We start from the raw sequence: 13,126 nt of genomic DNA, 5'->3' as shown, positions 1-13,126 counted from the left end.
GGGTTTAGACCTCATCTCCCTTTGAGAAGAAGACGTAGAACTTAATCCACCCCGTTGCCTCAATTTGGGCTGATACACATGTAAAATAATTTTACTGAAATTTGACGTATACAGTATTCATAACGATTTTTCCTTTCACCGTCGAGCACGAGGTGAATTATAAACGCAAGTAAATGAAAATTCAGTAGTGCTTGTCTGGTTTTGAACCCACGATCATCTCTTTGAATTGCGTGTATCCTCTAAATATAGCAATTGTTAAGGTCAATGCCGCCTAATGATCGCTGTCAGACATTTCACGATTGTGTCATTACAGTTTCGAGTTCAATTTTTTTCACGACATCTGAACACATGTGTTTATTAGTGTGAGTATTGATTTAGAAAAAAATGTTTCAAGGTCTCCGAGCATCAGGCAGACGGCTGGCGCAGTGCAGCTCCATCATAATCACCACGAAAAGAACTTTTCCCATGCAAATTGATGGGGAGCCATGGATGCAACCGCCGTGCAAGGTAATATTTGTATATTCTGACATATTTAAATGGTGGATAATAAATTGTCATATAGATAATAATTTCCTATGTATGATCGTTACTTCCCGGCAGGATATATTATATACATATATCTAACATAAGTTTATATTTTAAATTTAGGAAAAGAGTAACTACTGAGTCAAATATAAAATAGCGTAGAGTTAATATTTGTGATTTTGTTTTTAATTTATAATATGAATTTGCACAAAACCTACCACCAAGTAAATGTAGGTAGCGCTTGCATCGTGGGGTGGTTCATCGATGTTGGTCATGTCTTGGACCACCAGTGAACCCAAGGAAGTCTCATAAAAATAATTGTACTACACATTAACTTTAAATAATAAAAATATTCTGTTTCAGATAACTATCACCCACAAGAACCAAGTACCAATGCTAATGGGTCCAGCTCCAGAAAAAGGAAGGAGTTTCTTCAAGCTCTTCACCCACTGTTAAACCCACTCATTCCAAAACGTTAAAGGTTAGAAAGAGACAGATATATAAACTCAGTTTCATCTTTGAATGTATTAAATTATTATAATTGTTATTGTGTGTTATGTATAAATATGTACTTCTAGGATTTAAAAATCAATATATTTTTTGTATTCTCTTTTTATTTATTTCTAATATTTTTTTTTTCTGTAAAAAAAAAAATATTAAATAATTGGTATAAAAACAAAGACTTCGGACTACTAAATGGCTTTTTATAATGATATTTTGTGCTTATAATGTTCTTAGACCAGCTTCGAATTGTACCAAAAATAATACGTCCATTTTTGCGAAATTATATTACTATAATATCTACAGAAATTTCTAGAATTCGCGTAAAATAGGTCTTAAAACCTAGATAAATAAGCTAATCAAATTTAAAACTTAAACTTTATTTTATTGCATAATAAATAAAAGTATATTTTATTAAAATTTTATTTGCAATAGCATTTTATTTTATATAAAACATGCATTATTTTTTTTTTAATAATATGCAAACTTTAGTTTTAATAAATTAAATATACTATAGTGAATTGTTGTAAATGTTTATAAATACGTTAATCTAGGTAATTTATTTAGTGATCTGTATTATAAAACGAAATTTAAGTTTTTATTTTAAAGATAAATCTGGAATAAGACTAATGATTTTGCAAAAAAAAATTAGTAATATTTTTAACTCTTTTGACATTTATGTTTGTGTATGAAATATTTGAGCAAGGAATTAGTTATAAAAAAAAATCTTTATTTTGATCTAATTATTATAATTAATATTTACTTCAGACTGCCTTTTCAAAACCTTTTAATTAAATTTTATTTCATGTATAACTATATTTAATATAAATGTATAATTAAAATTAAATACTACAGATATTAAGACAAATATACACAAATTAAAATATATTGTATAAACTTTAAAAGATGTATAAGGTCTATCTAAATTGTATAAGTGTAACTATAGAAAAATCACAATGGTTGTCTGCACGCACACCAAAATATTTTATTATGTGTATAATTCCGCATAAAATTATATTCCTCATATTTACACAATAGTTTTAATATATAAATAGTTTTAAATATAAACGACTTTCTTTCTTACATTATTCAATGGTATGTCCATTTCAATGGCACGAGGAGTTAAGATAAAGAAACCTTAGATTTACATATTCCATGGAATTTGCTAATAGCTAAGCTATATTGTGCACCACTAACAGTTCTTGAATTGTATATCTTTATTTATGATACAACACTATTTAAATTAAACATTTATATCATCTTTAATTCTAGTTCAAAAGTTTCGATAGCAAATTCACTCAAAGTTATCTAAAACGCGTCTTTTTTATACATATTTATTATGATATTAGGCCATTTGATAGTAAGTGGTCACTGTCCATAGACATTAGCGCCGTATGAGATTTTAACTTTTACTTACATGACCAATGCGACATCAGCTTGAGGAACTGCGGTACAATATATTATTGTTTTTTTTTGACGTTGGTTGGCGGACAAACATATGACGTGATGGCAAGAGGTCGACACCGTCCATAGACAATGACGCTGTGAGAAATGTCACTTAAAACATTCCTTACATCGCCAATGTGCTACCAACCTTGAGAATTTAGATGTTATGTGCCTGTTCGTGCCTGTAGTAACACTGGCTCACTCACCCTTCAAATCGAAACACAACACTGTTGTTGTTTGTAGTATCTGTTTATTTGTCTTTTGTCCTCCTGCCATTGAAATAAGCTAAAGATTTCTGTGCAAAAATTTGATGGCGATGATATACCAAGTACACAGTAGTAACCCTACCAAATATAAAATACATTTAAATTAACTTTCTTTTACGGTTGTTGAGCTATTCTTAAAAAAGTAGAGTTTTTAATTGCAAACAAATAGATACTTTTTAATATATCAACGTTTAATTCGTAGTCGATACAAAATATTTCCGGCCAAAGTTTTGCCAAATATTTGCCAAATATTTAATTCATGAATCATTATTATTTATGAAGAATTTAAAGCTGTCTTAGCCCACTCTGGGCAAGTGGGTCTGGGTATTAAAATTAGGAGGGCATGGAGTACCACGCGACGCAGTGGACACAAATCTATGAGATTTCTGTAATAGTGACAAATTATTTATTAATAAAAGAATATTACAAATAAAAAAACGCATTATTTTACAGTAGACTCAACTGATTGCCTCTGAGCTGGCAGAATTACGTAAGGAAAACCCGTTGACAAAAGACGACGTTTCCCTCTCTTTCTCTATATCTCTATCTCATTCTATTATTTAAACTTATTTTTTGTTTTGTATTCTCGAAGGTTGATTGATTTATTTTATTGTCCCGAGACAACACTATTCTTTTGTTTCATTTCCAATTTAAAATTTAATTTTAAGTGAAAATTATTTAGCGTATCGAAAAGTTCGTTTAGAGGCGACGTTTACGAATGTTTAATGTGAAGTTTTATACGCAACGAGTTTGTACTTCTGTCGAATATGAGTTAGTAGTGATTTTACATTTTGTTAATATCGTTTTTACATATAATCTCATTGACGGGTTTTAATGTTTGTTGTTTAATTCAATAAAGCTTTTATTGTTATTATTGTTAATAATGTTTAGAATTAATCTATTTTTAATGATACGATTTTTATTATTGTCTTCGGAATTTTCGGATGGAACGTTTACGACGTTCGAATGTTTTACTTGTGTCGCGCGTGTTTTGTTATTTTTTTTCTTTTTTTTTTAATAAGGTTAGCGTTAATGATTTCATCTACGAATCTTGTTAATCGTTTTAATAGTTCAAGTATCGATGTAAGTTGAAAATGTTCTTTGAATGTTATTAAATAAATATAAATACATATAAGGATAATTTAAAGGCTTACTCAATTAAGTTTAAAGTAAAAAAAAAACCTTTTTTTTTGTTATAAATAGTGTTGTGCATTCTATAAAAGATCATTTATTCTATCTATGTTATCTAGTGTATATTTAAGTGTTGTCTGTCTGAATGTATGTAGAAAGTTGAGACTGTCGAACTAATGAGTATTAATTGACATATTATTAATTTTGTAATATATTATCTGTAAAGAGTAGGTACTTCATTCCAAATATAAAATATACGTGTATGTGTTTTATATAAATCTTATTTTTTTTTATTTAACTAATTAAAATATAGATTATATGCAAAAGTATGTTAACTTTCAGCCAGTTTAATTTCTACCAAAAAAAAAAGTTATAATTCCGTGAATTAATTTCGTAATAAGTAATATAAGATTCTGTTATTCAAAGTACGTTCCTAATAAAACGATATATAGTTAAATTGATAAAAAAAAAAGTAACGAAAATCCAACGTATCACTGCATAAAACTGTCCCACGCTGTACGTGTTGTGTTTGTGTGTGTAAACGATATACAATAATGTTCATGTTATTGACGGTTTTATGCAGCAACGAAATATACATATAATTCTTTCTTTATTATATATCACTTCTGACAGTCTCAATTTATTATTAGTGTATTGTTATTGGAAAAAAAAAAAACAGATTTTAGCGTCGCGATGAAACAATTAAAAATATGTGCCAGCTTTAATAGTGTTAAGATATATTTATTAAAATTATAAATATATTATTGAATATTATTATCTTTTATTATTTATATGTACTAGATAGACTGTCAAGGCTGAATGAGCACCGGGGGAAACTGTGGGCAATACTGTCATAAGTACACGCACACTAGTAAAGTATTGTGACGTTTGGAGTGTCGAGCGTAGCAGTCACGCACACCAAGATAATAAAGTTGGTCCGTTTGTTTTAGTTCAATTGTAGTGCGGCACTCTATCTGTATATATAAATAAATTAAGATTATTGTAATGAATATATGTGCATTTAAAAATCCTCTTGTGTTTATTTACCTATTACCATGATGAGGTTGGATGTATCACCGATTCAAATCATCGGATGTCATATACCAATATATATATCAAAAAAGTTTCTTAATTTTACTGTGAATGGTAAACCAGTCGAGATAGCCTAGTGGTTAGAACGCGTGCATCTTAATCGATGATTGCAGGTTCTTTTTTTTTTTTTTTATTGCCCGGGAGGGCAAATGACTCTGCTCCACCTGATGGTAAGTGGTAGTAGAGTCCAAACGCGACGACGGCTAGTGCAGTTGGGAAAGGTGATCTGCTCTAGCCGCCCCCGCCTTGCCGGCCCGCAAGATGCCTCTTCACGCCTCGCTTGAAGGAACCCAGGTCATAAGAGGAGGGGAATACGTGCGCTGGTAAAGAATTCCATGTTTTGGAAGTGCGACAAAGAAAAGAGTTGCCAAATTTCTTTGTACGCGATGGAATTGATGTCACAGTTAGGCGGTGACATCGAGAACCAGCACGCGTGGACTTGTGAAGGAAAGGGGAAGCAGGAATAAGGGAGAATAGTTCCTCTGAGCATTCGCCGTGACACATTCGATAGAAAGCGCTGAGTGCCGCTAACTCTCGACGCAATTGTAATGGCTCGAGGGTGTTGGTGACCTTTACATCGCCAATAATGCGAACCGCACGTCGCTGCAACCGATCCAAGGCCTCCAGTAGGTACTTAGCGGAGCCATCCCAGAGGTGCGAGCAATATTCAACGCAGGACCGTACCTGTGTTTTATACAGCAGGAGCAGTTGAGCAGGCGTGAAAAAACGCCGCACCTTGTTCAGGACTCCGAGTTTACGTGAGGCTGTTTTTATAACAGCCTCGATGTGATCCTTTGGATTGAGGTCGCACCGAACGTCGATTCCCAGTATGGCGACTTTGCTATGTATCTCCAGCGTGGTGCCACAGAGGGAAGGAGGAGGGGAAAATGGTGACTTTTTCGCTGTGAGAGCGCACACCTGTGTTTTCTTGGCGTTAAACTCAACAAGATTGTCAGAGCCCCATTTGGCGATGAGTCCTAACGTCCTATCGAGCTCAACAACAAGATCCCTCCGTCTCTCCTCAGTTTCCGCCCGTCCAGCCGCTGCGCGTCCGTGGTATCCCCCGTGCACTGTACTGTCATCTGCATAGCAATGTATGTTCCCGAGAGAGAGCATATCATTGATATGCAGAAGAAAGAGCGTGGGGGATATCACAGACCCCTGGGGGACTCCAGCATTCACTACATGGGATTTTGAAGCGCAACCATCAACTAGAACGCGAAGGCTGCGCTTGTGTAGGAAGCTAGCAATCCAGGTGCAGAGCTGAACCGGCAGACCGTATGCCGGCAGCTTGGAGAGAAGACTTCTGTGCCAGACTCTGTCGAAAGCCTTGGAGATATCGAGGCTGACGGCCAACGACTCTCCACGCTTATCGATAGCTTCACCCCAGAGGTGTGTTACGTACGCTAGAAGATCACCTGTGGACCGTTTTGGTCGAAACCCGTACTGACGATCATTAATTAGACAGTGATCTTCTAGGTAATGGATCAGTTGGTTGTTTAAGATCCGTTCCATCACCTTACAAAGAACTGAGGTGATAGCTATTGGCCGATAATTTGCCGGGTCAGATCGATCCCCTTTTTTGGGAACCGCTTGCACATTAGCTTCTCTCCAAGAATCCGGCACACATCCTGTAGAAAGAGACAGCTGGAACAGGCGCGTTAACACAGGAGACAGCTCCGCTGCACACTTCATCAGCACTATGGCTGGTATTCCATCGGGACCGCTAGCTTTCCGCACATCAAGTGATTGTAGCTCTGCACGTACATCACGTTGCCTGATTTTGATGTCAGGCATCGTGTAGCCACATGAAGGAATTGTTGGTGGCAGCGCACTACAATCATTGATTACGGAATTATCCGCAAAGAGTTTTGCCAGAAGATCAGCTTTCTCCTGCGGACTGTGAGCTAGCGATCCGTCCGGATACCTGAGCGGTGGCAGCGAAGGTTGACAGAAATTGCTTTGCACAGATTTGGTCAGACGCCAGAAGCTACGGGAGCCTCTAGGATGTGAAATAAGGTCATGGCCAAACCGCGCAATGCGCTGTGCATCCGCTCTTGTGTATGCCTTCCTACAAGACTTGGAAGTTTTATTGTAGGTTGCTTTCAGTGAGTCAATGTTAGATGCCCCACTAACGCAGCCATTGATCCACGCGCGATATGCCGCCTGCTTAGAAGACACAGCATCGGCACATTCGCGAGTGAACCAACGGTTACGCGTACCCTTACTGGCGAGGTCTGAGTTAGGAATGTAGTATTCCATCCCCAACAGGATCTCACCAGCAATAGCAGCGGCGCTAGCTGTCGGGTCATTCTCACTGAAGCAACGCTCCTTCCAAGGGACTGACGCATAGTAATCGCGCAAACCGTCCCAATCTGCCGACTTATAGTGCCAAATGCGACGTTTGCTTACCGTTGGTGGCGGCAGCTTGGCCTGTGGCACTTTGGTAGATATCAGGCAGTGATCCGAAGAACCAAGTGGAGCCCGAACCTCAACCTGATATTCCACCGGGTGGCTAGTCAGCAGAAGGTCCAGTAGGGAAGGCGCTTGCCCGTCAATGTCTGGGATCCTGGTGGGCTGATCAACCAACTGGGTCAAGTCATGCGTGAGAGCGAAAGCATGGGCAGTCCTTCCCGCATGGTCAGTTTTGGAGGACTTCAACCATGATTCATGGTGAGCGTTAAAGTCCCCCAAAAACACCAGTTCCGCGTTAGGAAACTGCTCTTGCGCAGCATCTGCCACCCGACTAAGATGGTCAAATAGTTGGCTTGTCTCCAAGTCACCATTGTGGGATCTGTAGAGGCACACGTAGACCCGACTCTGACGAACCAAGTCCACACGTACCACTAACAGGGAGAAGGAAGGGTCCTCCAAGCAGCGCAGACGGTGACAACAAACATCCGTCCTGCCGAACAAGCATACTCCGGCTTTCGCTTTGAAGGATTCTTCAAGCATGTAGCCGGGATAATTAAGGTAGCCGGTATCGACAGGACGGAGTATTTGAGTCTCCGTCAGAAACAACATTGCTGGCCGTGCTGTCTCGAGATGGTGGTGGACAGCATTGAGGTTAGCGTGGAGTCCACGGATGTTAACGAACTCAACCTCAAACAGCGTGGGAATGGTGGGGGTGTGCACCGCTGTACGACCGTCATTTCTTTTATGCACTGTCATGGATAGGGGGAAAAAAGAGGAAGAGACGTGAAGCGAGCGATGCGTTGCCACGATAAGGACGGTCAAAGTGTGGAGCTGTGTTTCCCCAATAAGTTGCCAGAAGAGAAAATAAACTGACCCGCCGGGCGGAAGGGCCCCCGAACCCTCCCGGTAGTGGCCGCCGGGACCCCACCGTCCGGTCACCAACCGGCACGACGGTCCACACCGGGATTATGCGTGGCCTGGTGGGGCAGCCTCGCGAGCTGGTTAGGAACGCTTGGGCCCCTGTACTCTGCCACGGGCGGCCAGCGGAACAACCGTTTCTACGGGTCTCCCTGACCGGCGGGTCAATATACTTTCCTCCAGCATTGGTTCAACAGCAACATCCACCGGACCAACACTTATCGCGACAATGCGCGCTCGGGCACTGGCTGTACGCCGGCTGATCTCGAAACGCGGCTGCAAGCAGCCACTTCACGAGTGTTTCACCATGCGTACGGTGGTAACAAGCCAGGCGGATGATTGACATCCTACCACCAGATGAGCAGATGGTCGCTCAGATGTCCCTTAGTCGCCTCTTACGACACCCATGGGAGAGAGAGGGGCAGTGAATTGTATTCTTACTCCGTCACTGCACGGAAAAAAAAACCAGTTCAAACCCAGGCAAGCAACGTGCTCTTTTCATGTGCTTAATTCGCGTTTATAATTCATCTCGTGCTCGGTGGTGGAGGATAATATCGTGAGGAAACCTGCATACGTCTAATTTCAACGAAATTCTCCCACACGTTCCACCAACCGGCATTGGAGCAGCGTGGTGGAATAGGCTCAAAGCTTTCTCCTCAAAGGGAGAGTAGGCCTTAGCCCAGCAGTGGGAAATTTACAAGCTGTAATAGTGTGTTTATTAATTACATAATTGAGACTTCAACTTAAAAATCTAATTAAAAAACCTGACAAGCATAATGGAATTTTCCCTCTAAAATCTAACTGATTGCTGAGTTTATTGCCGGTTCCTCTCTGGAGAATCTTCAATCCGAATTGGTATTAGCTTTACATTCAATTAAATTATGTATGTAAGTAAAATGACGATTAATAACTCGAATAAAGCATATTTCGGTTTGATTTTTTTTTTTTTTTATTTAAACAAGCACACTTACAACATACATATTAAACATTTACAGCCAAAGCGACTATATTAAAATATCAGATATGTACGTCAATGACAAGTGCACATAACATATACAAACTACAAACAGTGTACAATTAAAAAGTCCACACATTAATTCAAAAATAAAACAAAAACATTACGTAAAAATCACAAAATAAAAACAAAAAACTTCACTACATAAACTTAGGAAAACTAATTAACTTAGAGAAGAAAAAAAAAATAGTCGACAACTTTTCGTTTGAATACATGAAACGAATCACAAAATGGGTCCAGACCTGGCAACTTTTTGGAAATTTCATTACAAAATCTTGCCAATTGCACCACGGGAGACTGGGATCCAAGATTAGTTTTAACGCGCGGGATGTGAAATGTGTTCGGAATAGATTTGACGTTAATAGTATGTTTATTTGTAACTGATATAGTCATTAAACGGACTTGGTACTTGATAATTTTCGTATCAGCAGCACCATCTTAAGCACAATAAACGATGGGGCACAATCAGTGTTCTGACGATCTCCCACTTCTCCCAAAAAATTATGATTCTTTCCCGGGTACCCAACTGGTGGTTCAAGGCATTACCATTATAAGTGAGGCAATCCCCAATTGCACGATGCCTAGACTGTTGGCCCTGGGTTAAGACGAGCCTGCGATTCGATTTAAAAGTTTATTACGAAACTCCGTTAAATTGACGACCTCCGTGGTCGAGTAGTGTGTACGCCATACCGAGGTCCCGGGTTCGATTCCCGGCCGAGTCGATGTAGAAAAAGTTAATTAGTTTTCTATGTTATCTTGGGTCTGGGTGTTTGTGGTACCGTCGTTACTTCTGATTTTCCATAACACAAGTGCTTTAGCTACTTACATTGGGATCCGAGTATGTGATGTTGTCTAATATTTATTTATTTATTATTATAGAAAAAAAAGTAATAATGTGATACAAAATCGGTCTTCGATAGGTATATCATTACCAACGTAACTGGTGTATCAATAGCTTTTTTGCATTTAATTTTTTTATATAAAAATCTCTTGGCTGTTCAATTTCCCTATTGTGGCATAAATTTGCTATTCGAATTAATCTCTAAGTTAAAATAAGCACGTAAATGTCGCTTAACCAAACGGCGTAATTTTAAATAATAACAATATTAAAAACACGTTAATTTAAAATTTAACTGCATCGTAATTGATTAAAATATTATTAAAATATAATGAAAGAATATAATTAAATTTCATAATAAACAAAAAAACAAACACGTTTAATGTTCACAATTCCGAAACCAATCATTTTATGTAATTTTATACGCATAGTATTAATTAAATTCCACGGCATTTATAATGAATATAAAACTCCATCAAGCAAACGCCGAATAACATTTTCAAGATGAATTCCTACTTGTGGGTAAGGTTTTAATATTATAATTGTATTTATTTTCATAATAAAAATATGAATTTAAAATTGTTACTGTAATATTGACCGCGTGGAACGGTGGCAAGAATGCTGGTGAAGAATCAGCATTTCCGTGTGTGATCTTATTCAACAGCTTTACCAAATGATGAACGTTTTGTACGCAAATGATTGACATTTGCTGGTACTAAATATACTACAGGATGTCTTACAACGTCCACAGTTTTTCAGTCGTTAGACAATACAAACCGCTATGTCCCTTGCGTTTTTAATCTGTAATATCTTCGAAAATATTCATTTAAATTACATGCTGTAAAGAGCCATATTGATCTTTATTAAATGCTCAGTGTATTTAAAGTACTTAATTGGATAAGGATTGATACTGTATTGCTTAAATAAGCCATTATTTCTCGTCAAAAGTAAATGATAAAAAATGGTTGTTGTGGGCTATGTCTAAGAGATGTTCAATACTGTAGTACATTATTTAGATCTATCTTGTAAGGTTCAGCGAGCGTTTGCAATGGAAGCGCAAAAATGTGTTTATTTACGACATCACTTTAAAAAACTCTTAAATTATTAGTGTTTCTATAATTTTGCTCACTTGCTAATATTTGTTTGGGTTCGTCTCGAGTTTGGCTGGTAAAGGTTTTATTCCCCTAAGTCCACCTCTTGTACAATACCAATTTGATACAAAACGTCTAATATAAAGACATAAATTCATCATCGAATTTTCAATATATAGCTTACATGTAAAAATATGCCTAGTTATAGAAATTACAGGCCATCGAGAAAATGTTGAAAAAAAAACGTTCAAAATGCTCACTAAGCGTAACAAAGTATTTAACGGAAAAATCATTGCGAATAGATAATTAATATCGTAGGCTAAGTATACAAATATTCTGCCAACTTTACTTAATGTGATCTATATGATTAGTTAAAATATCATTTTAATTTTTGCCAGAAATCGACCTTCGTTTGCGCACTACCAGTATGCCACCTTCATTACGTTACTATTCTATAATTTCTATAAATAATAAAAAAAAAAAAACGAAGTATTGCTCAGTTACTAGCTCGTTCTTTTTAGGGCTGAGATATATCTTTCTATTTAATTTTTTTTATATAAAACCTTATTTTGTCTTTACAGGTAGCTTTGGTAGCGGTGTGTCTAATCGCGGCCTACATTCAATGTCCGCAGTGCAGTGCGCACCCGCCGCGCTAATATTTACCAAATCATCGTTTTTAATTTTCGTCATCAAACAACATGACAAAGAACTCATCGAAAGGCCTAAACTTTTATGAATTAAAAATAGATATCGATCTATTTTAGTTTAAACGCAAATTAGGATGATATTATATATTATTGGAGACTAAAATTGTTTTTAATTCCGACAGATAAGCCATTAGATGTTGCTTTGCATGTGTTACAATAAAAGTGTTTAAAAAAAAGTATTTTTAATTCCCTATCCGCCTTGTGATAGTATTGAAATTGATGAATTAATGGTCATGGTGAACATCCAATAACAATTGATGTACAATTTATATTTGCAAGAGATATTATTTGTACGCAAACACAGCGTTGGGTGGTCTGATTATAATTTTTATTTATTGTATTTACAATCAGCCCTAAAGCCTGTAAATTTTCCACTGCTGGGCTAAGGCCTCCTCTCAATTTTAAGAAGAGGTTTGGAGCATATTTCACCACGCTGCTCCAATGCTGGTTGGTGGTATACACATGTGGCAGAATTTCGTTGAAATTAGACACATGCAAGTTTCCTCACGATGTTTTCCTGCACCGCCGAGCATGAGATGAATTATAAACACAACTTAAGCACATGAAAATTCAGTGGTAACTGCCTGGGTTTGAACCCGAAATCATCGGTTAAGATGCACGCTTTCTAACCACTGGGCCATCTCGGCTCTCTGTAATATTTAATATTTGTTACAATACCAATATTTTTATAGTAGTGATCACTAATCACCAGAAGGCCCATTTGCCAGTCCACCTATATGACATAAAGAATTACAGGAGCAAGCAAAAGCCAGTAAATTTCAAAACAAAAGCTGTTACTCCAAGTATTAAAGGTTACTCCAAGTAATAAGACGGTTTGGATCTTATTGCAATACGCTTTTTTTTTCGCTGGAAAAACGCATTACACGTTTCACCCACATGATGCGAGGGGTATGTGGGGCTCGCCGGCGCTGAAGGCGCCGGAACACCCACTAAAAAACCAGCTGTACCCACTCCGTCTATAAGGGGGTTTTTGCAATACGCTGCTCCAATGTAGTCTAACACAATTGACAGAATTCCAACAAACACGTGCAGGTTTCCTCACGAAATTAGAGACATGCAAGTTATCTAACGATACCTTCACTGCTGAGCACGAGATGAATTATAAACACGAATTAAGCACATGAAAATTCATTGGTATCACGTGTTCAAGCTACAGGGTC

General features: G+C 37.4%; 1 protein-coding gene and 1 long non-coding RNA gene across 2 annotated transcripts in view; both read left to right on the top strand.

Annotated features, from left to right (window-relative positions):
- The window catches only part of LOC125074359 (diacylglycerol kinase 1), a 71,160-nt gene extending 70,070 nt beyond the window's left edge, over window positions 1-1,090 (top strand). Inside the window, exons 22-23 of the mRNA XM_047685664.1 lie at window positions 395-507; window positions 889-1,090. Of these exons, the coding sequence (XP_047541620.1) occupies window positions 395-507; window positions 889-981 (206 nt within the window). The 3' untranslated portion in view covers window positions 982-1,090. The remainder of the gene's footprint in view (window positions 1-394; window positions 508-888) is intronic.
- A 9,511-nt stretch (window positions 1,091-10,601) lies between these two features.
- LOC125074288 lies at window positions 10,602-12,048 on the top strand. The gene is made up of 2 exons (XR_007120099.1): window positions 10,602-10,669; window positions 11,820-12,048. It is a non-coding gene; the product is annotated as an uncharacterized LOC125074288 (long non-coding RNA).
- The last annotated feature ends 1,078 nt before the right edge of the window (window positions 12,049-13,126 follow it).

This window comes from Vanessa atalanta, chromosome 27, assembly GCF_905147765.1.
Source record: "Vanessa atalanta chromosome 27, ilVanAtal1.2, whole genome shotgun sequence".
Taxonomy (NCBI): domain Eukaryota; kingdom Metazoa; phylum Arthropoda; class Insecta; order Lepidoptera; family Nymphalidae; genus Vanessa; species Vanessa atalanta.
The sequence above is the reverse complement of the archived record's forward strand: the minus strand, read 5'-3'. Positions and strand labels throughout refer to the sequence as shown.